The following is a 24717-nucleotide window of genomic DNA, read 5'->3' as shown; positions in this document are numbered from 1 at the left end:
TACCTTCACCGGCCTCCGTACAGTCCACGGTGAAGTGTGTCGGCTCTTGAGCTTTCAATCCAGTTTTCTCCACACCCGGACCGAACACTTTCACTTTGTGTGGATGACTTCCCTTCCCAACATTCACCTGAGGAGAAACGTCTTCAGAATGTTAATGACACTAAACAAGAGCAAACACTTTAACCTTCTACACAGCTAAAACGGAGACGTAAAAGCACATTTCATGAATAGACAGTGTGCGACAAAGCCTATTTGAAGAGTTAGTTTTATTAGTAAGCTTAAATATAAAACAAATCTTTTCCGCTTCAGTTTCCATCCCACAACACAAATGAAACACTCAAAGGCACAAAACACACAACGACAAACAGTCAACGCGCACAGACGTGTTGAGATTTATTGAATGTGACATTTGTATAATCGTATGAATTCAGTCATGAATCAAACACTGAAATGCATTCATAAAAGTCCAAAATTCTCCACTTATGTTGCAAATGTAAACATGTTAGTAATTAGTTGAAATGCTGCATTTTTCCAGAGTCTGTCGAGTAATATATTTGTGAAATATAAAATTGGTATAATCAGTTATGAAAAACACTGTGAGGTTTGTGAAATGACGTGTGTTGAAGACGTGTGTGCTTCAACTTGCAATACTTTCTGATCTGTCGAACACGATTTTATTTCATTTATCTGCAGGAATACTTGCAACTTATTTTGGTCCTTCATTTGTATTTATATAAATGTTAAATACGTAATGTTAAAGTACAAAACAGTTTCCGACTTCTGGAAAAAAGCAACTCGGGACCACAAAAGATACAACACAACATTGTAAAAACACAAGGGTATTCAGTGCTTTTGTCATATTGACACAACAGCATACTGTGCAAAATCATACGGAGTATCATTTTATATTTCAGTCTGACATCAAAGGAGATTTGAAACATTATAACATTATTTGGTGCAGATACAATGCTTGAAATGTGAAAATATAATGTTACAAATACGTTTCGAATGCAACTGGATTGCTTTTTTGGAGAAAAGAAATTACGACAGTTGTCGTACAAAAAGGAACAAAATCAGTTCAATCAATAGATAATTATAAATAAAGAAAATAATGAACAGTAGGAAAAATGACAAAAAGCCTAATTTGAGATGAATTACTGATTTAACAAACAAAAACATCTATCACTTGATTGTCATCATGTAAAAATCCTTGCAAATATTTAAATAACAGTGCTTCAAATCATTGTGCTAAAGATCAGACACATTATTACTCCAATGTTAAGTCGATTTGAATTAAACATCACGTGTCATTCATTTATCCGTCTTTATTAAACCGTATCATACGGAGCCTTTATGAAAATGAACCCTGGGAAATTATTTGACAGAATAACAGCGGCGCTCCATCGTGGAGGTGGTGATGATAATGACGGGTTTATATTTGACTGTGTTAGCCGTGTTTAAAGTGTCGGCTTCAGTAAATGTGATTAAATCCTCATTCACCTGTGACTGAAGTGTGTTGGATTGAACACGTATGACCTCTGACTCTGCTGCTCTTACCCTAAAGGGGCTCTTGGGTACACTGACCCCTCCCCACGTCACAGCCAGCGTGTGTTTGACAGCCGACGTCGGAGTGTACGAGCAGGAGTAGACGTTCTCTCCTTTGCTTCTCACCTTCACGTCGACAGGTGCACCATCAGCGTCCTGAAGAAAAAAAAACACACGTTAAAAACGAAGATAAAGGTTTGAGTTCGTCTCGCACGTGATGTTGGAGGACAAACCTGTGCGAGGATTTTCAGTGGTCCGTGTCCAGCGTCTCCAGCGTCGATGGTGAACTCGGCCGGCTTGTTTATGATACAGCCGGACTTCTCCAGTCCTGGTCCATATGCCCGGACCTGCACGAGTCAAGTTTACATGAATCTTTATATTTGCTGTGGCATCAAAACTGCTGAAACGTCACTAGTATTGTTATTCACTAGTGTACACTAGCTAGGGCACATGCTCCTGATCTGATACCTGGCCGGCGTTGTTGGTTTTGTCGTCAGGGACGATGAAGGCCATGAAGGGACTGTCTTCAATATCTTCATCATCGCACATGACGTGGATGGCATACTCGCCCGGCTCCGTGGGCCAGTAACACACATTACACGATCCATCGTTCTGATCTTCACACTCGATCCGGGCCTGAGACGGACCCTCGATGGCAAAACCTGTTCACAAACCAACAATATCACTACTTACTATTATTATCCCTAAATGCTACAATGATCAAATAATCAGTTGAATTTGTCAAATGTATTCAATATAATGAGATCTCATGATGAGATGTGATAAGAAGCTCCGGTGGCCTCACCAAGCACTCCAACATCAGTCCCGATGGATTCAGCCACAAAGTCTGCAGAGCGTCCCACAACACCCCCCTCCAGACCCGGACCCCACGCACGAATCTTCTGCGGTCCGGCTTCAGAGCCCACGTGAACGTCAAAAGGACTGAACGAGAGAAAACGCAAACCAATGTATGAACGTCACATTACATGACATTATTTTAATAAAAAAATAAAGGCAACATTTTTACACGAATCCCAGGGATTTACTCAGAAACAATTGTACAGTATAATGCAATGTAAGTCGTTTTGGATAAAAGCGTCTGCTAAATGCATAAATGTAAAAATAAATTGGACACTTTGTGGATGTCGCGTGTTAATGTGATAATCTGATACTACAAACGTAAATTTATACATGCACTCAAAAATAAAAATTCAACCATTTTTATGACTCTTCTAGGGAACACAAAAGAACATATTTTGAAATATTAAATAAATAATCTAAATATTAATTGAAAACATTGAAAATCTAAACGATAATTAGGAATGTTGTTTACGCAAAAAAATAAATAATTTTTCATAATTTATATAGCAATATAAAGATTAAAAAAAAAATAAAGTGACAAAAGCACATAACAAACAAAGCTCATTTAAAATAAGACTACAATAAATCTGAAAACAAAACTAACACAACTCTGATTTTGAGAAATGTCTCCGTGGTTTTCGGTTCATTGAATAAAAGTCAATGGCAACCAATGTGGTTTGGTCATTAACGCTTTAATTCTTCAAAATATCTTCTTTTGTGTTCTACAAAAGAAAGAAAGTCATACAGGTTTGACATGACTTAAGGGTGAATAAATAATGAAATAATTACGTGATATCATCCATCATGTTTATGTCTTTAAAACTAGTTGTAGACCGATATTGTTTTAGGATTAGATTAGGACATCCATTACGTGTCAAACCACCATACATCTAAACATCTTCTAGAAACAAATGACTCTTAAACTGCCAGAATGTTCCATTTCAAATGTCCTCATGTAGAAATCTGCCGTGCGACGCTGCTGTACAGGAAACATCTCATCAGAAACGTGTTCATAACCACAGCAGGCCAATATTTCACTTTAACAGGGGTCACGCACGGCTCGCTTTCCCCCGCGTGAGCGTACAGAGTTGAGGTTTTGGTGAACAGGAGGGCGATTGTGTGAATTCATCCCTGGGTCTCATTCACTCAGCCGTTTAGTCTCCGACAGAGCAGCGATCTGATTGGCCGACGTCCCAACACAACCTGCTGCCTCGGGCCACACAACACGACATCTTATAAAACCCGGAAAAAATGTCTAAATAAGGGAACATTACCATCAGGCGAGCATTTTTGGTTTAATTCTTCATTGTGGCAGCGGGACTCTAAAACACCAGCACTTTAGCGCGTGACCGCACGCTACGAGGAAACAAATCAAACCGAAAACACGCCAATCGTTTGCGTTCCGCCGTCTGTCAAATAAGATGCGTTTACACGAAACGGTCTACACTCATCAGGTCGCTTGAATGGGATTGAACGTGCGCACACGGCACACGCCTGCTTCCCGGTGGTCCCTAGCGACGTCTCCAAACTCTCTCTCTTACCGATGATGTCATGCTACTTTCCAAAAAAACACTCTTTCAGAGCCGCCGGACTTCATGCTCTCAAAGCCAAGGGTTACATACTAATGAGTCGTCTTGGCAGTGGACGTGACCTACATTTTAAAGCCGACGCTAAAGCATTTCAGATAGACGAGCGAGTGTTTCCAACCAGATAAATTCCCTAATGGTGGTGAACAAACTGAAGACAATAAACTCGAGCGCTTCGACACCACACCGAACATGCACGAAGCATCAACAACACGGCCTGTTTGGACTTAGATGAGGTTCTGGCATACATTTGTGCATCCGCTCTGTTTATGCTTTTATAACTAAACAATCCTGAACAGATTTATCTCGCTGGCAGCGAAGAACGCTGATGGAAAAGAGACACGTAACATCTGGAGTTGATAGCCAGACGTTTGGATTCAACCTGTTTGGAGATGGATTGGTGGAGGAAACGCTCACCTCTTGGGAATGTGCTGTCCGCCCCAGGTGATGGTGACCGTGTATTTACCAGGTGTGTTTGGATAGTACTCGTAAGAGTAAACTCCGTCTGAGGCGTCTTTCTGTTTTACGGGCTCCTCCAGGCCTTCTGAAAGTGAAGAACGATTCGACTCATTACAAACATCAACGCTTTATTCAATCAACGGGTGTTAAAGTATTTCAAAGAAAGCTTTATTAAAACCAGCAATCCAGAACATCGTGAACCAGGGAACCAGTTTTTATTTTTACCCCGAACGGATTTGAGCTTTAACCAGGAAATGCGTGTCAACTCTTCATTCTTAAAGTGATGTTCACACAAAAATGAAAATTCTGTCATCATTTACTCACTCATTTCAAACCTTTCTTCTGCAGAACACAAAAGAAGATATTTTGAAGAAAGTCGGTAACGGAACAGCGCCGGCCCCCATTCACGTCTATTGTATGGACACGAAACCAATGCAAGTGAATGGGTGCCAGTTACCAACTTTCTTAAAAAATATCTTCTTCCGTGTTCTGCCGAAGAAATAAAGTCATACAGGTTTGAAATGACAAAAGGGTGAGTAAATGATGACAGCATTTTCATTTTTGTGTGAACCATCACTTTAAAGGGATAGTAGTATTTAGTAATGTGAAGTCTGCAATGCCCAGAATAAAGAGCCAAAAAAAGAGAAATAGTGTTGAAGAAGTAAACTGGTTCAGCTGATGGTCACTTACTGGGTCCTTTGACAGTGACCTTTATGTCTCCGCTTCCAGCGTTACGAGTGTCCACCTTAAAATCTGCCACCTGTCGAACTCTGACACCTTTGGGCTGTAAACCTCGTCCTGTGGCACGGCACGCGCTGGAAACAGACGCTGCAACACACACACGCAAAAAAAACTATCGTTTATAGATCATCGATTTATTAAATTAACTAAGTGCATAAATTAATTAAATTAAGAGACTGAAATCGAAGTTATTCCACTCCATGTTGTGACCAAAATAACGTGCGGTTCCTGAGGGAATTACTGTGCTAATACAACAAAAATATATTTTCAGACGTTCATTTAAAGTCGCATGAAATTAAAAATAATCATTCTAATTGTTTTACACAGTGTTGCAGTATCCAATCAGTACTTGATGACCGAAATCAAGTCCCGCCCTACATTTCTTCTCATTTCAGAAGTTGTTTCACTCGGATATACGTCATAATAAGGAAAAAAAGAAAATCGCTACTTCAGTTTCATGTCGACTTTAAAAGGGATATAATCGATTTTGGCTTCGAAATCGATTGCTTTTGAAATAAGTTCATTTCTTACCGTAAAACTTAAAATATCTGATGAAATGCATGAGCCGCTATCCTTCGGGTGTGATTTTAGTTTACAGTAGGGATGGGCGATACCACATTTTTTTTTATTCGATACGATACCGATACTTTTTCTTGAAATGTTACCGATACCGATACTGATGCTTTTTAAAAATAAAAATCTAATTTCAATTAAAAAAACTAATTACATACTTGTACTGGCTACTAATAACAAATTTATTAAAAAAGCAATTTAAACAAATAAATAAAATGTTTAAACAACCTTCTTACAAAAATACTGATTAAATAACATAAATCTTAATAAAATGAACAAAAAATGTGCATATTTTCACTGTCTTATTATTTTTAAACAGGCCATTTTTCTTAGGCTTTATCATTCTTTTTGTACTATTACATACAGTATTTAAAAAAAATTATATATTGATTAACTAACAAAAATCTTAATACAATTAACAAAATTATAAACAACATAAACCGTGCATACTTTCACTTGTGTTTCACTTCAATTGCTGATTAAGAATTCCTAAACTTTAAATTGTAGATTGGAGTTTAAGAAAAGCAACATGTCAACACCTCCTCTGTTTGATGCGGAAGTGTGCAATGCATGCGTGTTGTGTATGTGTACGTGCCTGAATATCACGTGACCACGTCGCTCGCGCTGCGCAGCCGGAGACCGATCCGTGTGTGACGTCAAACTGCCGCGAGAGCTACTTTCATAACATAGCGTCACTGATCGGCATGCGCAGAGCTAACAACATTTATGCTGAAACTATTAATGTAATTAACAAGATAATCGATACTTTTCAGAAAATATCGATACCTAAATAGCAGCTTTTGAGTATCGATGTATCGATACTGCAGCATCGATGTGCACATCCCTAGTTTACAGCACATGTGGCCTTGTTCAGTAGTTCTGGTTCCTGAGCTCACGCTCATCAAAAGCCGCTCGCCACATTTGCTTTAAACATTACAAATGAACAAGAGTGATAAAAATGATTCTTGCGAGAGCAGTAAAGCTAACCGCAACCCATGCACCGACGCTATACTGTTAACATGTCAAAGAGAGAAAGTGAAGTACAAAAATTTGCTTTCGCCCTTGAACCTGAATCCCCCAGACGAGCACCAGCTGTCATTTTAAACATTACTTTTCATCTTTATGGGTGACGTGCTCGATTAAACGAGATGATTTAAAAAGGAAAATGTGTCGACGTGAGACTACTTGTACGTTTAACAGCAATGAGAGAAATGATTACGATGCGCTCACGGTTCATCCTGAAAGAATGAAAATAATCCGGTTACCCAGCAGCACGACTGCGTTTAACTGTATACAGGAAAAACAATTCAAGTCTTTTCACGCTACCTGGTTTGGAAAAGCCGTCTCAGGAAAAAGGAATTTCGTGGGTGATCAATCTGAACCCTACTTTGAGAAACAAGAACCTCTGAAAGAAAAGTATATACAGCGAACGCTTCACAGGCTCGCATTTCTAATATAAAATCTAAAACCGTCGAGATGCGGAAACACATTGTGACCTTAACTCCACCACGAGCCGTGTTTAAAGAAGCTGGCAGCAACACAAACGCCTCAAACAAGCGCGCTGGTGAACCGCAGCTTCATTTATAGTGCGTGTAAAAACACAACACAACAACACTTTCTCTATTAGTCCACCTAGAGCCGTAACGCGCACGGTAACATCAGCTGACTTCACATCACGTCTCAATTATTCATGACGTGCACTAATAAAGCGCTCTCAGCTGTACTTCATTAAATATACACCCCACATTACCCAGCATCCTCTGAGCCGCTTCAGTTACCTGGACCGATGTTAACAGTGAAAGGACTCTTGGGAATAGCGATGCCTCCGAACGTGATGTTGATGATGTGAGGTCCAGCCTGCACGGGTCTGTAGGTGCAGCGGTAGACGCTCTCACCCTTGTCTTCCATCACCACCTCAACCGTGTTCTTGTTGCCCTGAGGGTCTTTAATCACAGCCGTCACGTCGCCCACCCCAGCTCCTGAAGGAAAAGGTTTCAAGAATAAACGAGCAGAAAGGGTTTGGGTAACACGACGGCATTTATATCAACTGGGGGATAAAGGTCAAGCATCCTTGTTAAAGTGTAATGTTGTTTCATGTACTTGTTCATATATATGTGAAGTCTCGGAAAAAAATGTGATCAGATGTTTAATCGTCTCACACCTGCAGTGTAGATGTCAAAGTATGTGGGTTTGTTGGCGATGTTGCCCAGTGGCTCTAGTCCAGGGCCTTTAGCCGTCACTTTCGTGGGGTCTCCCTGCGCTTTATCCACATTCACCTCAAACGGACTCTTTGGAATTTGCTGGCCGGCGAAAAGCACAGTCACCTGCCGACAAACACAACCGCATCTCCAGTCCATATTTCACAGATAATTCATGGAAAAACAAAGTCTTTTCATATTTATACACGCACGTATGATGATACAACTGTGGATAAAACTACTGGACTTTTCTGAACTTACTGTTTGTTGGTATGTATTCAAGTAAAATGATTATTTTTGTTTCAGGGCAATTCTGTGACGTGATTTTATCTGCGGCTATATATTTACATAGAAATGTTGAAAATTGCAGGTTTGACAAGAATTGTAGGAGGATGAAACGGTGACATCTGTGTTATTCTGACCTTGTGAGGTCCCGTGACCTGTGGGGTGTAGGTCACGCTGTAAGTCTTCTTGCTTTCATTCAGCATGGGTTTGATCTCCTCTCTAAGGCCCACTGGGTCTTCGACATAAACCGTGACCTGTCCCTGACCCGCGCTGTACGTGTCCACCGTGAAGACGGCCGGACGCATCACCCGGTTACCTGTCGGCTCGATACCTGTCAACAGAAACGAGAACAAACGCAGTGAAACGCACATCCGTGGGTTCCCAAACGCTTCGGAAATCTGTCATCTGTGATATGCAAAGTCGACTCAGGCAAATGTTCCACAAATCATTTACTTTCATTTTTACTTTATTACTAGAGCACTTTTCACGGTTTACACAAGCAAAGGCAGATTAACAGGAAGTGACATCACAGAACGATGCAGTGATTAATGATACCGTGATGCGAACAGTAACTGCAAACACCCGCTCTCGATACCAGAAAATCAATGAAGGATTTTCCGTGATCATGACACGGATGACGCGTCTCTCTCACCTGGACCGTACGCACGAGCCTTCTTGGGGTTGAGTTTGGGTTTCAGAGGAGCTCCAGATTTGAGTTTGCCTTTGGGGAATTGAGACAAATACGTCATGACGGACTGCTCGTCCACGCTGGGGTCAATGATCTCCTCGGGAGCGATAACCTGCAAACAGAGAGCGTGTCGCTTTATGAATGTTAAACAACTGTCTTTAATCCCAGCTCAAATTGCACGGTCAACTACAAGTAATACGCTGATAGTAAAGAAAGTAAACAATGCAAAACAATAAATAGGATTCGTACGGACAAACAGGTAATACTGGTCCAAACTGAGAACTGCCATTATTTTTGCCAACAGCGGTGGAGAAATTACACATTTTGTCTAATATATATATATATATATATAAATAAACACATTTGTATAACATTTCTGCATAATATTTTAAAACCGCATATTAAAAAGTATTGCATAAATACGCCAGCAGCATTAAACGTTTCCCCAAATGGGTAAACCTTTACTTATAGCCTTTATGTGTAATGCATTATAAAAGGATAATAATGTATTTATTATGCCTTGTAATGCACTGTAATGTCTCATGAATAATTGTAACTACAGTTAATACATAACACTTTTCATTTCATCGAATCAATAATATTTGGAGGTATTTTTGCGTTGCCATAGGTCATAACTTCACAAATACAGGACAAGAGACATGAAATGGTGTCCAAACTTTAGTCTCAATTCCTTCCAGGAAAATGTATTGAAAGAGTGTAAAACACACAAAGTTTATGTGACATGATCTGAATGAAGTTAAGCGTTTATCAGATGAAAACACGTGCGTGTTTGCCGAGGCGTGATTCAGGTGTGTTCAGTATCACATCAACTCTGTTTGTCTAATAGGAGGGCGACACATTTCCATTGTGGTCGTTTCTTTTCAATTCATACTGTACAAACACAAGACCCACCTCAGTCTTATCTCAGCTTGATATTTACACATTAGCACGAAAGCTGGACTTGGATTCAGTATTGAAACTTTGAACGCCCCGTGACGTCTCTATGGTGATTTATTGTAATCTCATTGTGAGCTGATGAGTGTCTCTGACCTGTGGAATCCCGAGCCAGTCGTCAGCCAGCTGCATGGCCTCTGTGGCGTTTTCCACCGGCTTCTTTGCATCCCAGATCTCCCAGTCAGGACACAGTCCTTAAAAAACAAAATCAAACTATTTCAAGATCCGCAAAATGGAGATGGATCAATTATAAAATGCAGTAACATGGCATAATTACATTTAATATGTGTGGCTAGAAATACAACTGGACTTTACATTTTACACAGGTTTAGTAAATATAAGCATTGTGACATTATTCAAGTTTATTACACATCTGTTTAGCTTTCAGGGTTTATCGCTTTATAGTGAAACTTTCCATTCTTTAGACTAAATAGTTAGCATAAAACCAGACTTGTTTATTGTACTGTTTATACACACAATATTGCATTACAACAACATTTTTTGGGAGTGCAGGTAGAGACCAACTCTGTATGAACAGTGACCATTATTGCAGATATATATACACTGTATTAATCTGTTTTTAGCATTTATTTATGTTTATTTATTTATCTAACATTTAAACAGTGTTAGATAAATACTGTGATATAATAAAGTCAATGTATTGTATATTATACAATACAATATACCAGAAAAACAACACTTTCGATTAAAATGTATTCAAAAAACAAATGTATTTATTTCTAGTATTATTTCTTGTCCCACAGCAGCTTAACCAAGAATACAAACCCCAGGGAGTGAGATAAAAGTGTTTGTAGATAGAAAAAACACAAAACAAATATAAACTATTCTAGAAAGTATGTATGCATGTTGAAGAGTGAGAACTCTTTAGAAAGAAAAATGAAACCTTATTAATGTTCGGTAGACTTTCACAATTTTTGCTTCGTCTTTTTCCTCTGAAATTTTCTGGGGACGTTAGTTTGAAACCTACAGCGCAAGTATCTAATGCACATAACAATTTTCCAGAGGAAGAAAATATTGAACTAAATCTGACCGCTGAATTAGAAACACTGAAACAGAACAGAAGCACTTGTGCCGTTTGATTCTCACAGCTGTTTTCTGCTCAACTCAGCATCTCCTGACAAACAAACCCAGAAGCCCAGCTGTCCGTGAACATCAACGTCTGCACAAATAAAAATGTTGAAGTGAAACACGGTAACGCGGTCCAAAAGCTCACCTGGAGCGCAGCTGTCCACCAGAGCCCCCAGAGCCCTGCCGTTGCTCCAGTCCTGACTGAAGTTAGTGATGGGAAGGTCGGGCACTTTGTTCTGGATCCAGCCGAGCAATCTCTGCTTGGGCGTCTGTTTTTTGGCTTCGCCGTCGTCCTCATCCTCCCACACGGGCATGGAGATGGAGTAATGGAGAATGAGGGTCCACACCAGACCCAGGATCAACTTCAGATTGCCATCCACGATGGCTTTACTGTCTGTAAAACACGGGAATAAATGAGATTCAGAGATGTCATGAGCAGATCATCACATTTTGAAATATGCTGGGTCATGTTATGTGGGAGATCTGAGGATGAGGTCAAAGTCAGAACGGTGGTATAGTGGAGACATCAAGCTTTGGTGCTCGTATGAGGGGCACAGGTTTGAATCTTATCTACTTTATAAACAAACTAGATCTGAACTTTTTTTTTTTTAAACATTGCCCACAATGCTTTGACGTTTCAAAAGCGCTCGCTGCAAAATCTCTGATCTCGAGATGTTGTAAACTGTTCAAATATCTACACACACACACACAGAAAAAAATGATTATGTGCCTTAGTAGACTTTATGAAAAGAAACGATTAAAATAGGCTTAATAGAATCGTTCCTGTTTTTAACAAAAGATTGGACTTAAAATAACGTAAAAATCTTGGGAATAAAATCTACTAAGATTTGAGTAATTTTAATTGAATTATATGTTAAACCCATTTAAATTGGCACAATTAAGTTGACCTATTTATTTTGTGTTGAGACGACATAAATAGTTTTTGTAGATATAACTATCTCGGCAGTTGATCTGTAGTTCCCAGCATGCTTTACGTCTGACTGCATTAGGAGATTAATTTTCCAGATTAATTTATTCATTTTAAGTGTTTTTTATTAAAACGAAAGACGTTTAAATTTTGTGTTGATTTATCTTTGAGATTAAGGAGAGTTTTGGTATTATTTTTAAAGGAGCTTTATGTAATAATTTTACTGTATTAAATCGAAACAATACCTTAATATGTTCGTAGACATTTAGAAAACATGCTAAATTCATATATTGGTTTGTCCAAAAAAACAATTCTATAACCAGTTATTCCACTCTAAAAATGGGTTTTCCGTGCCGGAATGTCGGTTTTTGTTTTGGTCCGTCGTGTGACCCCGCCCACTGACGATTTACCCACTAGTGTATTTCGACAGCTCGGTTGCCAGCTGGCGACAATCACAGCATATTGCAGCAAACAAACGATCTGGGTCAGAGCACCCTTTCCGGTACTATTACGTTGCAAACTTGGAAAGAATTACTATATAATTTTACAACTTACAAGGAGTAATATACAATTTTATTACGGTTATTGCAGTCTCGTTTAAATATGGCCGGTAAATGCGTCCTCCGGAGGACGCGACCTCTGAAACGAGCTGCTGATAGAGTTATATTTGCATACAAAAAACCACTGCAAACGTATATGATCCGATAAACTTACAGTGTAAGAGTTTATGCTTTCCATTACACTCCTGTAGGTGTCTGGCAACTCCTGTGAGCGTCTGAGGAGGGGCGGAGAAAAACCCCCGCCAATATTTTGAATTTGGACTGCGATACCAAGCTCAACCGCTAGGTGTCAATGTTACATACAGCTCCTTTAAGTTTGAGATTTAGGAGAGTTCTGCTATTATTTTTAAGTTTGGGATTTTTAAGTGGTTATCGTTGTTCAGAAAAGCGGTGCTTGTGCCTAGGCTGAAGGAGGCACAATATTAGTCATGAAGTGTGTTATTTCACTTGTTGAGCAGTAACTGTGCTACAAAGTACAGAGACCACCAGTCTCTTCTCACTTGACCATCTATGTTGTAAAAAATAGCATATTTCAATATGAAAGTAAGTGAACCGTGAAGAACACAATGTTTTTGTTCAACGTAATCTTTTTTCGTTTACTTAAAGTAATACTTACTATTTTAACAAATACTAAACGTATTGAATAAGTAGAATTTACTTTATTGTGGTTAGTAAGTAGGACTTGAATTAGCAGCACATTTTACTTTAAAACAACCCTCGTAACAATTTGCACAAATATTTTTTAAGCAAATTCTACAAGTTCTCTTTTTCAGTGCATTAATAAACAAAATCAATAGTAATGGCTGCACCACGTACAGGTCGAGCTCTAGCAAACACGAGCAATAAATGAAGAATAAACTGGGTGGAGTGATGCGTTCGTGAATGACTCAGTATTTTATCGGAGAACTTCTGGAGTGCTCGGCTGTACCAGTAAACACATTTAGATCAACATCACACCCATTAAAGAAGGATTTCAGCATGATTCATTAAAAGGAACAAATACAGAACTTAAGTTAATTCAACTTTATAACATCACACACATGTGGAGTGCTGAAAACAAACATTTATGATCAGTCACACGCTCGGCTATCAGCGAAACGAGGTGATAATTCAAGAGTGAAAACACAGAAAGTGATTCAGTTTGAGACAAAAGAAGTGTTTGCATTAGGAATGGACACATGTTAGTGATTGTGAACACAGAGATGCATTCACAGAAGCACAAGCCCGGCTGCATGTGTGTGTGTGTGTGTGTGTGTGTGTGTGTGTGTGAGTGTGTGTGTGTGTGTGTGTGTGTGTGCGTTCATGTTTGTATATCCCGGTGGGGACCTAAACCTGAATACACACCAACACATGGGGACTCGTGTCACCGTGGGGACCAAAATTGAGGTCCTCATGGGCAAAAAAGCTAATAGATTGTACAAAACAATATTTTTTACAAATCTAAAAATGCAAAAAGTGTTCTATGATCTTTAGGTTTAGGGGTAGGGTTAGGGATAGAATATACCGTTTGTACAGTATAATAAACATTACGCCTATGGACTGTCCCCACGGAGATAGTAAACCAGACATGTGTGTGCGCGTGTGTGTGTGCGTGTGTGTGAGTGTGTGTGAGAGTGTGTGTGAGAGTGTGTGTGAGAGTGTGTGTGTGTGGGGGGGGTTAGACAAACACACGCATGCACACACCATCCTGCGCAAACATCCTCCACCTCACCGCAGAACATCGAGGAGCTCCGCTGAACTTTAACACACAACACACAAGATCACAGGACCGACTGAGTTCACATCATTCAGTCATTATTCTTATAACAGATGTGACATTCCAGTGCAGTTTATATGATGCTGGAGTATTTTGAAGGGGTCATATGGCGCGAATACGTGTTTTTCTGTGTCTTTGGTGTGTTATAAATTGCAAAAATTTAAACGCCTCGTGTAACCACACACCCACGAATCTACGTCATTTCGTGGTATGACTTGACTAAGACCGCCCAATGTATACGCAAGTAAGGTGGGCGTACTTGTAAATCTCATTGTATCGTCGCCGCCGCAACCATGTCGTGGAGACGCTGTGTGTTTCGTTGCGAAAAGAAAGCCTCTTTGTTTGCCCTTCCAGAAGATGAGACAACTAAAAAGGAATGGTTACGTTTAATTTACAATACTGTTCCAGAACAGTACAATCCGAATATTCAAGTGTGTGCAGCGCATTTCACAGATGATCGCTTCATGAACCTGGGAGAGATCCGGCCAGGCTGTGCACGAAAGCTTTGGTTAAAAGGTGTGGTAATTCCGACCATTACAACTTCGCAAGGACAGTCTGGCGCTTCAGATTCGCAGCCTGTAAGTATATTTTCATTGTAAAAGACTTTGTTACAGACTAACGCGAGTTGAGTTTGTCGTTACGTGCAGACACGCGCGCAACGTGAAAAAAGACAACATAAGTCCTAATAATCAGTAATTATGTTCCAACTAGAGGCAACAAATGTCGTATTTATAAATGGCGTAATGTGGTAAGACGTGGCGTAACACTGATTGCTCACTAACGGAAAATCTTTATAACGTCGTATATCAAAGGTAAAACAGTTAGCTATAGTTTTAAACTATTTAACAATTTTTTTTAAAAAACCTTACCAATCCTTTACATCCTGCTCAAGTCGCGCTGGCAAAGTTGATGTATCGGCTTGATCATCTTCATTTTCCGGATCAGATTCGGGCTCGAATTGATAAGGAAGTACCGATGACATTTTATCACCTGTCAGTACAATTGCTTTGGAACCTGATGTTCCGAATATGGTAAGAGGCGTTACAGTTCCCTCACACGCTTGCAGTATTCCACCAATCACTACGCACTGGTTAACTGGCCGCGCGTTTCAGAGAGGCGGGGCAAAGAGGAGATACAAACATGCACGGTATGTGGAAAATACAGCGTTTGTTAACCTTAAATCGTGTATACACATTGCATTACATCTAAAACAAACTATAACATTAATTTTAGCCGTGTCATATCACCCCTTTAAAGTGGAAATACTATACATTGCAATAAAAAAAGCTTTTTCAAGAATGAGCTTTTTCCCAAAAAAAAAACATTTCATAATCACATTGTATGGCATAGTTCCTGTCATTTCAAACCAGTGTGCCTTTCTTTCTTTCTTCTACAGAACACAAAAGATTATAAATCACAGTTGTCCTTCTAAAACCTTGTATGACCAAATTTGCAACACAATGAACAGTCGCCCAGCAAGATTCTCTCTGAACTATTACTCCACAAACAACTAAACACGAACACATACAGAACAGCAGACGACCTGAACGACAAGACAGACATTGAAAATCAGGCGTGACCCAGTGACCGGCTGCGTGGATCAGCTCACGGCCTCCATCGGTACGGACCAGACGTGTGGAATGTTCTGGCAGGCTTCGAGAGGACCGCGTGAAGCTCGGTGCCAAGCTGGGATTCAGTGCATCTCTGGACCGCTGGCCAGTGGCCACGGCATAATTCATGAGAGTTATACAGCGAGGGATAAAAGCTCCGCCTTCCCAAAGCTCCTGCTTAATGAGAACTCCATAAGGATCCCCCCGCGCGCGAGAGAGACCCGCTCAACAATAGACCATGACCCCTGACCGTCTGCATTCAGGAAACGAGAATAAAGGTTGCCATGACAGCAGGAACTCGATCAAACTGGCTCCCACATAATCAAGTTTTGGAAAGTTGCTTATAAACACCACATGGAGCCACGTATTGGGATGACATTGCAAACATTATTTTTTTTTAATGCATTATTACTAAACATACCAAGTTCCTTTGGGAGCATTCGAGGCAAGTGTATTCATTTAAAGAAAAGCCCAGTGACCCGGTTGGCATCCGAGTCACAGTATGAGAGTATAGGGAGGTTGCCAGTTTGTTCCGACCCCAGGAATGACGCACAGGTCTTTCCCTGCAAAATAAAGTCATGGAAACATGAACGGGGCAAGTCAGCTGAGAATTCACTAGGGAACAACACGGCACAACCTCTGAAGAACATCTGCAGAAACAAGCATTTCCAACATGACAGAACGTCACTTTAAAATCACTTTAACAGTATCCAAATCCTCATAACCACCAGAACATATTCTCATTTGTAAGTTGATCACGAAAGTCTTAATATTTACATCAAAGAGACGGATTCCAACTGGAGGAGAAATCCAAACGGACGTCTAAAAACAGGGATTGCTGAAGGAGTCCAACGTTCCATCCAAACACTGACACAATCCAATTACGACAAGACACAAATCAGCATCACGCTACACCCTGTGAATCAGTCTCGGATACAAACACATCCCTACAGCATCACTACAAACAACCAGAAGACAGACAATCACACGCAAGACTGCACAAATCAAAGTAGCACAGGAACAAAATCAACCGAAAATCAACAAATCACAAACATGGCCCAGAATGAATACGCATGTCACTCCAAAAAAAAAAACCCGCTGGGTTATTACCCAAGGTTGAGTCAAATATGGACTTTTCAGGTCAATTTAAACCCAACGGTGGAGTTGAAACAACTCAACATTGTCTGGACTGTACATCAGTAAAGGATATGATAAGGTTTATTGGATAATACTCTGGGCAACAGGGGAGTCATCCGCTCATTACAAATAAAGACAACAAAGCTTAAATGTTTTATACAAAACAGATTAAATAAAACTAATCTTCATAGAAGAACACCATAGCTCATATGAGGTTACTGTATAAAAGAATGAACATGCTCACGGTTTAGTATTATTATTATTATCGATATCACCTTGGAAACAGACCTAGATACATCAACAAAGCCTATGAAACTGAATTATGATCGGACCAGATGGAGCTCGACCCGAACATTACACAGAGCAACTGGAATCAAGCAGGGCGGCTATCTCACACCACGTCATTCTGAAAGTCAAATCTGTGCGAGAATCAAATGAACCGCGTGTTTATAGTAAAGCAAGACGACGTAAAAACCTGAAGACTGAACATTACAGTGTGTTTCTCATATTAAAAAAACGATGAAGACTAATGGGGGTTCACATTAGAGCTAAGCAATTTGCGCGAGGACTGTAAATCACATACAAAGTCAATGCAAAGACGAATAGACGCGAACTCGCGGCAGGCGATGCGAATGACGCCAATCAGGCAGCGAACATGCAACAATCGTGTCTTCCGCAAGTTGAAAATATTTGCCAGCTCGCGTTACTCACGCAACAATTTTTTTCAAAACCTTCTCCCACGACTAATAAAGAGCAAGGAACGCGATTGTTCGCGTTTGGTGTGAACACAGCACAAAACAATGTGCATCAATCAGCGACTACCTGTAAGTTTCAACATTCAAACACTGAAAAAGCAAAAGGGACTAAACTGACTTAAGAGAAATAAAAGAAAAAAATTCAGACTGTACTGTATGAAGGGAGTAATGATGACATATGAAATAAAAGGATGTGTGTGTTCGCTCCTTTGCTGGCGTGTCCCCCGAGGCTCTGCTTTCATGAGATTAGGTGAGAATAAGAGGCAGGAACGACAGATTTCCTCCGGGCGGGTCTCCTAAACCCAACGAACCATTACGCCAACCACTTTCTCAAGACTGACACACATACAGTAGGGGTTTACCCACAATCCCACAGGACGGCACAGATGTCCAGAACTTTCCGTACAACAGACAGAAGAACTTTAACTTATCAACAGTTCATGGAGAAACATCATTGGGTGGGATCTTGTTAGACCTTCTGCAGAGCACACGGGAAACACTTCTGTCATTTAGCGCGATAAAGAATCGCTCGATTGTATTCCACCGGTGTGGAAAATAATCCTGGATTATGGAAATTTATGACATGAGATCAGATGAATTTGTGCATCTGGAAATCCATTTCAGAACATCACAAAAACACTAGAAACACAATACCACATCTCCAAATCGGCCACCGTCTGACCAAACCAAATGTTAGAGGCTCGAGGAAGAAAAGGAACGTTTTGAGAAAAAAGGTTTTGAAAGATCAGCTTTAAAACATCTATCAACATGTCCAGGTATTTTTGACTAAAATCAAAGGAAAAATAAGATTACATTGCATGACGATAATAAACCGTATTTGTACAGTTTATTGCGTTAACAATTAAACAAACAAACAAAAAATCAACATTCAGATTCAAAGCATCTTTGCTGAAATGCGTCTTTTAATTCAACTGTTCTGAAATAGTGGGATTATAACACCTAGTCCTATTAAGCAAATATTATTAGATTAGATTATAATTATTAGATAAACTATACACAAACTACACATCTAACCTTATACGCTGTATATACAAAACGACTTAAATCAAACAAAAATACAAGTGGTTTCACAGCGATGCCATAGAAGAACCATGTTTGGTTCCACAAAAAACATTTAGTCAAAAGAACCATCTCTTTCTTACAATCTGAAGAATCTTTTTTAAAAACCTTTTATGAAACAGAAAGGTTCTTCGGATGTTAAAGGTTCTTTATGGAACCAAAAGGTTCTTCTATGGCATCAAAGAACCTTTTGAAGCACCTTTCTTTTCTTAAGAGTGTAGGACAAATAAGCAAGATAAGAGCTCAACATTTTACTTTGTCCAAAAACATTTCAGCAGTTTTTTAATACACTAAATTTGGAAGCACGTTGTATTTTCAAAAGAACAATGACAGAAAGATAATCCTAAATAGTAAAACGAAAGTATTATTTAAATGATTATTAATAAAGATTTCCAGTATGGCGCTTAGAGGGTTATCAGGTAATGACTGTAAGGAGTCGACATGAGAGCAACATCCGCCCGTATACACACACAGAAAGCATTCAGAGTTCACTGCTTGTGTGTGTGTGTGTGTGTGTGTGTGTGTGTGTGTGTGTGTGTGTGTGTGTGTGTGTGTGTGTGTGTGTGTGTGTTACTATAGAAACGAAGCAAACAGAAAAACAACAATACTGGAGGAAGTGTGTGTACACAATCCATGCCGTATCACCATCAAACACAAAAGACCTGCTGAAGACCCGAGGCGGTTCAGACAGGAACCAACAAACTAAAGTTCAGAATGAAGTTCTGCAAACTCAAGAGCTTTATTTCCTCTGCTGTGTCACTGATGTTTCTTCACACGAGATGTTTGTAGCATGTGTGGATGCGTGTGCTGGTTTTAAAGTCATGCCTACAGGTAAATGACCTCAAGACACGAGTCAAAGCTTCTCCAGGTGAAGAGTCACGGAAAGACACGCAGTTTCATTACAGCAAGAGAAACACACAGCTGTTGTGTAATGACACACTGCTTTCACTACCACACGTCAACACACACAAGACGTGACCATGATGGAAGATCAAGCCAAAGGGAACACAAGACCATGTGAAACCACGAATTACAGTCAAAGAAAGAAACGTTTAATCACAAGACTAAAGTCAAAATTATACAAAAAAAGAAAACCATTAAATTTCAATTTGCACACAATTAACACTCTTTAAAAAAGGTGATGCCATAGAAGAACTTTTCGGTTCCACAAAGAACCTTTAACATCCGAAGAACCTCTCTGTTCACAAAAGGTTTTTGTGGCGAAAAAAGGTTCTTCAGATTATAAAAAAGTAAGAAAGAGATGGTTCTTTAAAGAACCTTTGACTAAATGGTTCTTTGAGTGCACCAGACTGTTAACATAAAAAGGCCAAAATATTTTATACAACAGTTCTACATTCAAATACATGAATGTAGAACTTTGTAAATGAGTTAAAGTTACAAACAGTAAACCATTAAATGTGCATGAACGTTAGTCAAACATCACAGGGTCTGAAAAGTGTTTCGACTAAAACAGTTACAAATCTGATTAACAACATCCAACGGCTCCTCAGGACCTCAAAGAGAATGAAGAACTTCATCTAGTGGTATGTTCGGTCAGGTCCAGGGTTGTCGTGATGGACAGAAGACCTCAGGAGTCATGACCTCATCAAAACACAGAGCGTGAGAACGAGATGGACAGAAACCGAGATTGAGAGAGATTCTTGCACAAAGCATGTGGTTTGTCATGTTTAAGCTTTTCTCTGCATTCATCTCAGTTTTTCTCTGTAAAATAGAAAAGGAGGACGTCAATGAAACAACTATAAACATGAATGTGTTTGACCTGCAGATCCAGTCTGACGCGAGATCACAGTTGTGAAAAAACAGTATTAAACCCTCACGACACCAATACATTTCTCTCAATTCTGACACGGTTTTACATGAATCATCTTTAAACCTTATGCACGTCTTAAATCACAAATCTGCCTCTGGAAGTCTCCAAGTACAGTCAGTTTTCTAAACTGATTTATTTCACCCAGTGTTTCAGTGTTGAGCACATTAATCCCATAAACCAAAGAGCATCACGATACAGCCAAGGATGTGTTCAGACTCCTACGGCACGTGTAGGAAAAATCTATTAAAAACCATCACCCACACGGATGACAAACACAAAGAGCTTAATCCCAAGAGGAAATAAAAACAAGGAACTGGACGCACCTGTAGACTGTCAACAACATCAACACTTGACCTTGCCAAGTTTAAAACAAAAGGAGTTGATGTTTAATAGGTGTGTTGCTCTGTTCTTAGACTTCACAATTTACATAATGTTTAAAAGAAATCAATACAATTTTGCATCAAATCTTACTCTGTAAATCATGAAACAAGATCTGACGGAGAGATACACGCGCTGCTTTACTGGACACAGAGAAGACTGCAGTAAACTCTCTTCTATTGATGCAGCAAAGGGAATTACAGGTTATTAAAACCAAAATATTTTGGTTTACTAAAGTCAAATAAAATATTGGACTAAATATTATTTGAAAAACTTAAATTAGAAATGTTAACAAAAAACAAATCAGAAATGTTGTCTGAGGTAAAAACTGAAATAAGCACCGATGCACTAAAGGTATTAACTGAAAATAAATAGCGAAACAAAAACATTTTTTTTACTTATAGCAACATAAAAAAATAAACAAAGAAATTGTAAATAAAATCTTAGTCACCACCAAAAAAAAACATTTATTCGCCCATATGTCATGTCGAACCTGTACGAGATTCTTCTTCTGCAGAACACAAAAGAAGATATTTCGAAGAACGTTGATAATCAAACAACACTGAACTAATTGATTTTAAAAGAAATCAAATGCAATTTTGCATCAAATCTTACTCTGTAAATGGTAAATAGTAAAACAAAACAGGCCACAAATACAAGTACAGAGAACATGCAAAACATCCCAGCCACAATGCCATGAGTGTCATGAGTGGTTGCCATGGTACCGTTCAGCAGTTGCTAGGGTATTTCTGCGAGCCCACCCTCAAAATGTGACACGGTGGTCCCTAGATAAGTAGCACAGTTTGGAGATTCTTTCCCCCGGATAAACACCCATGAGAATCCCTAGAGACCCGGTGATGAGATGTCACAGTGATTAAATGTTGAATGTATTATCACAGAGAGACGTTTGTTTCTTTACAGCAGATAAATAAAGAGGACAGCTTCTTTTGTCACACACTGGATTCCTGAGAGACAGAAAAACTCTCATTAAGCGCAGGAGGCGAACCGTGGTTTATATCACACACCCCATTTATCAAAAAACACCTGGGATACACTCACACCCCCTCGGGAGCCCGCCTTGACTTTGGCCCTTAATTGGGGTTAAAACGCAGCATTACGGATGCCCGTCATATCCTTTGGCTCCGCTAATGACCTCATGGATGATGTCATGACCCACAGATGGAGAAAAATCAAATCCAAACTATAGAAGCACAAGCCTTTGTTGTTCTGGAAACTATTACGGACCTCTGCTAAAGACGTCCGGACGGGCAAACTGGAGCAGTTTAAGTCACTGAGATCCTGTTATAATTGTGATAATGTTATTTATGGGCTGAAAGAGACAAAACTGTTTAAAAACGGTCTATACTTACAAAATACAAGCACAATGAGGAGCGTTTCATCAGTTTTGTAACGTGTAATTTTGAGTACAGAGTAGAAAAAGCAGTAAAACTTGCTAATGGACGCTCATCATCTTTAAACTGTCAGATGTTAAAGTGCAGACGCAAAAGAAAATCATGAAACAAGATCTGACGGAGAGATACACGCGCTGCTTTACTGGACACAGAGAAGACTGCAGTAAACTCTCTTCTATTGATGCAGCAAAGGGAATTACAGGTTATTAAAACTAAAATATTTCGGTTTACTAAAGTCAAATAAAATATTGGACTAAATATTTGTTGAAAAACTTAAATTAGAAATGTTAACAAAAACAAATCAGAAATGTTGCCTGAGGTAAAAACTGAAATAAGCACGGATGCACTAAAGGTATTAACTGAAAATAAATAACAAAACAAAAACAATTTTTTTACTTGTAGCAACAAAAAAATAAACAAAGAAATGGTAAAGGATGAGGATAAAAACGTATTCACATCCAAAAAAACAACAACATTTATTCGCCCTTATGTCATGTCGAACCTGTACGAGATTCTTCTTCTGCAGAACACAAAAGAAGATATTTTGAAGAACGTTGATAATCAAACAACACTTAACCACGGCATGGACTCCTATTATATGACCTCAAAACCATTGAGACATTTCTCAAAATCTCTTTTGTGTTCCACTACAAACATGAGGGAATAAAAAAATACATACATTTTTTTTCGGGTGATCTATCCGGGATTCTCGCAAATCTACTGTATTCCACTCCAGTAAAAGCAGTAGTAAAGTGATGCTTGTGCCAGTAAACACCACTTACAAACTATTTGTTGGTGTATGTGCCTTGTTACACAAACATGCACATCTCCATTGGGAAAACAGTAATGAAGGCCAAAATTGAGGCTCGGTTTACATTTGTGGTGGTAACACCAGGGGGCTCAGGGCTCCTAGAAATGACATAATCCGTCCGTGACGGGAACACGTGAGGCCCTACCTACACGACAGCATTCCTTTCCCATGAGCTCATGAACGTGCCCCTTCACGGGTGGCCAATCGGAGATCACGGGGGGGACAAAAACCCTGAACCCCGCTTCTCAATTAACAGTCCGGTCAAGTCATGAAAACACTCCAATGAATCCAAACTACAGAAGCTCTCACCAGCTAATGTGTCAGGAGATTCAAAACAGGCCAGCACATGAAATGATTAACAGTTTCTAATGGCCAGACGAAACTACGATAATACTATAGAAGCCAAATGTGACCCTGAAGGGCTTGTTAAACTCCCCGGAGACTCGAGCGGTTTGCCATCAACACTGTACTTAAGAGAAATCTCACAGGAGAAACGTTCAACACCGAGAGTTTGTGGTGTGAATGAGGGTCACTTGACTCTCACCAATTAATACTGAATGAATGTCAAAGGTGTTGAAGTCCAACCGTCTGCTTTAAAACAAACATCCTCGAAATACTTGAAAAAACAAGAAGATATTTTGAGAAATGTCTCGGCGGTTTTGTATTCATACAATGGAAATCAACGAGGTTCAGTGATGTTTGGTTACTTGAACATATATTTTATGTTCTGCGGAAGGAAGAAAATCAGGGCAAGTAAATGACAGATCTTTCATTTTTGGGGTGAACTATCACTTTAACTAGTACTGCTGCAAATTCAAGTATTACATACTGTATAATGCGTTTGCAACACACAGTTCATGGGTTCCATCCCCAGAGAACACATACCGATATTTATATTTTAAAAAATATTGTACAGATCAAATGCATTGAAAGTCGCTTTAGACACAATCATTTATCAATATAACGATTACTCGCGCTTCAAGTTCAGTCTTAAATTTATACGAAAAAAAAGGCCTCCAGCTGCATCATTATAGTGAGGTGGCTTTTTTTACTTCAGTCCATAAGTAACCACCTAGCAACCATTAAGAACACCTTAGCAACCATCCATGCCTAAGAAAACCTCACAAAACACATTAGCAGTGGATTAAGAAACCCTGGGAATGATGCCAGAGCAATTCAAACACTGAAGGTGAGTTTAACATTTATAACACAAAATCTCTCTCTCGCTCATGATTACGCACTATTATCCAGGTCTGGAGTGTGTAACCGGAGTGTGGAAAGTTGAGGTGTATGAATACCGGCGCTCAATAAGTGCATGTAATAATCGACATTTAAGAGTCATTACGGTAATGCATTTCTCTCACATTACCCAATATTTCTAGCGTGCGTGTTTCAAGATGAGGAGATTAGTGCTACAAATAGAAATTGCCAAATTACGCTAACACAAAACACACGAACGCTGCCCAGATTCTCAATGAAA

The 24717-nt window shown here is 39.4% G+C and overlaps 1 protein-coding gene across 4 annotated transcripts in view; it reads right to left on the bottom strand.

Annotated features, from left to right (window-relative positions):
* The window catches only part of LOC130570910 (filamin-B), a 62993-nt gene that overhangs the window by 26195 nt on the left and 12081 nt on the right, over positions 1-24717 (bottom strand). For 3 of the 4 annotated variants that reach the window (XM_057361412.1, XM_057361413.1, XM_057361415.1), the window contains exons 2-14: positions 11125-11373; positions 9987-10084; positions 8901-9048; positions 8386-8579; positions 7927-8089; positions 7544-7744; positions 5142-5279; positions 4410-4536; positions 2351-2487; positions 2014-2207; positions 1779-1892; positions 1558-1701; positions 4-127 (exon numbers count right to left, since the gene is read on the bottom strand). In XM_057361412.1, coding sequence (XP_057217395.1) covers positions 4-127; positions 1558-1701; positions 1779-1892; positions 2014-2207; positions 2351-2487; positions 4410-4536; positions 5142-5279; positions 7544-7744; positions 7927-8089; positions 8386-8579; positions 8901-9048; positions 9987-10084; positions 11125-11373 — 2031 coding nt within the window. Of the gene's footprint in view, positions 1-3; positions 128-1557; positions 1702-1778; positions 1893-2013; positions 2208-2350; positions 2488-4409; positions 4537-5141; positions 5280-7543; positions 7745-7926; positions 8090-8385; positions 8580-8900; positions 9049-9986; positions 10085-11124; positions 11374-14150; positions 14182-24717 lie in introns of those variants that run through there. The other variant, XM_057361414.1, reaches the window with a different exon arrangement.

This window comes from Triplophysa rosa, linkage group LG20 (assembly GCF_024868665.1).
Source record: "Triplophysa rosa linkage group LG20, Trosa_1v2, whole genome shotgun sequence".
NCBI classification, from domain to species: domain Eukaryota; kingdom Metazoa; phylum Chordata; class Actinopteri; order Cypriniformes; family Nemacheilidae; genus Triplophysa; species Triplophysa rosa.
This window is presented reverse-complemented; position numbering and strand designations above follow the sequence as displayed.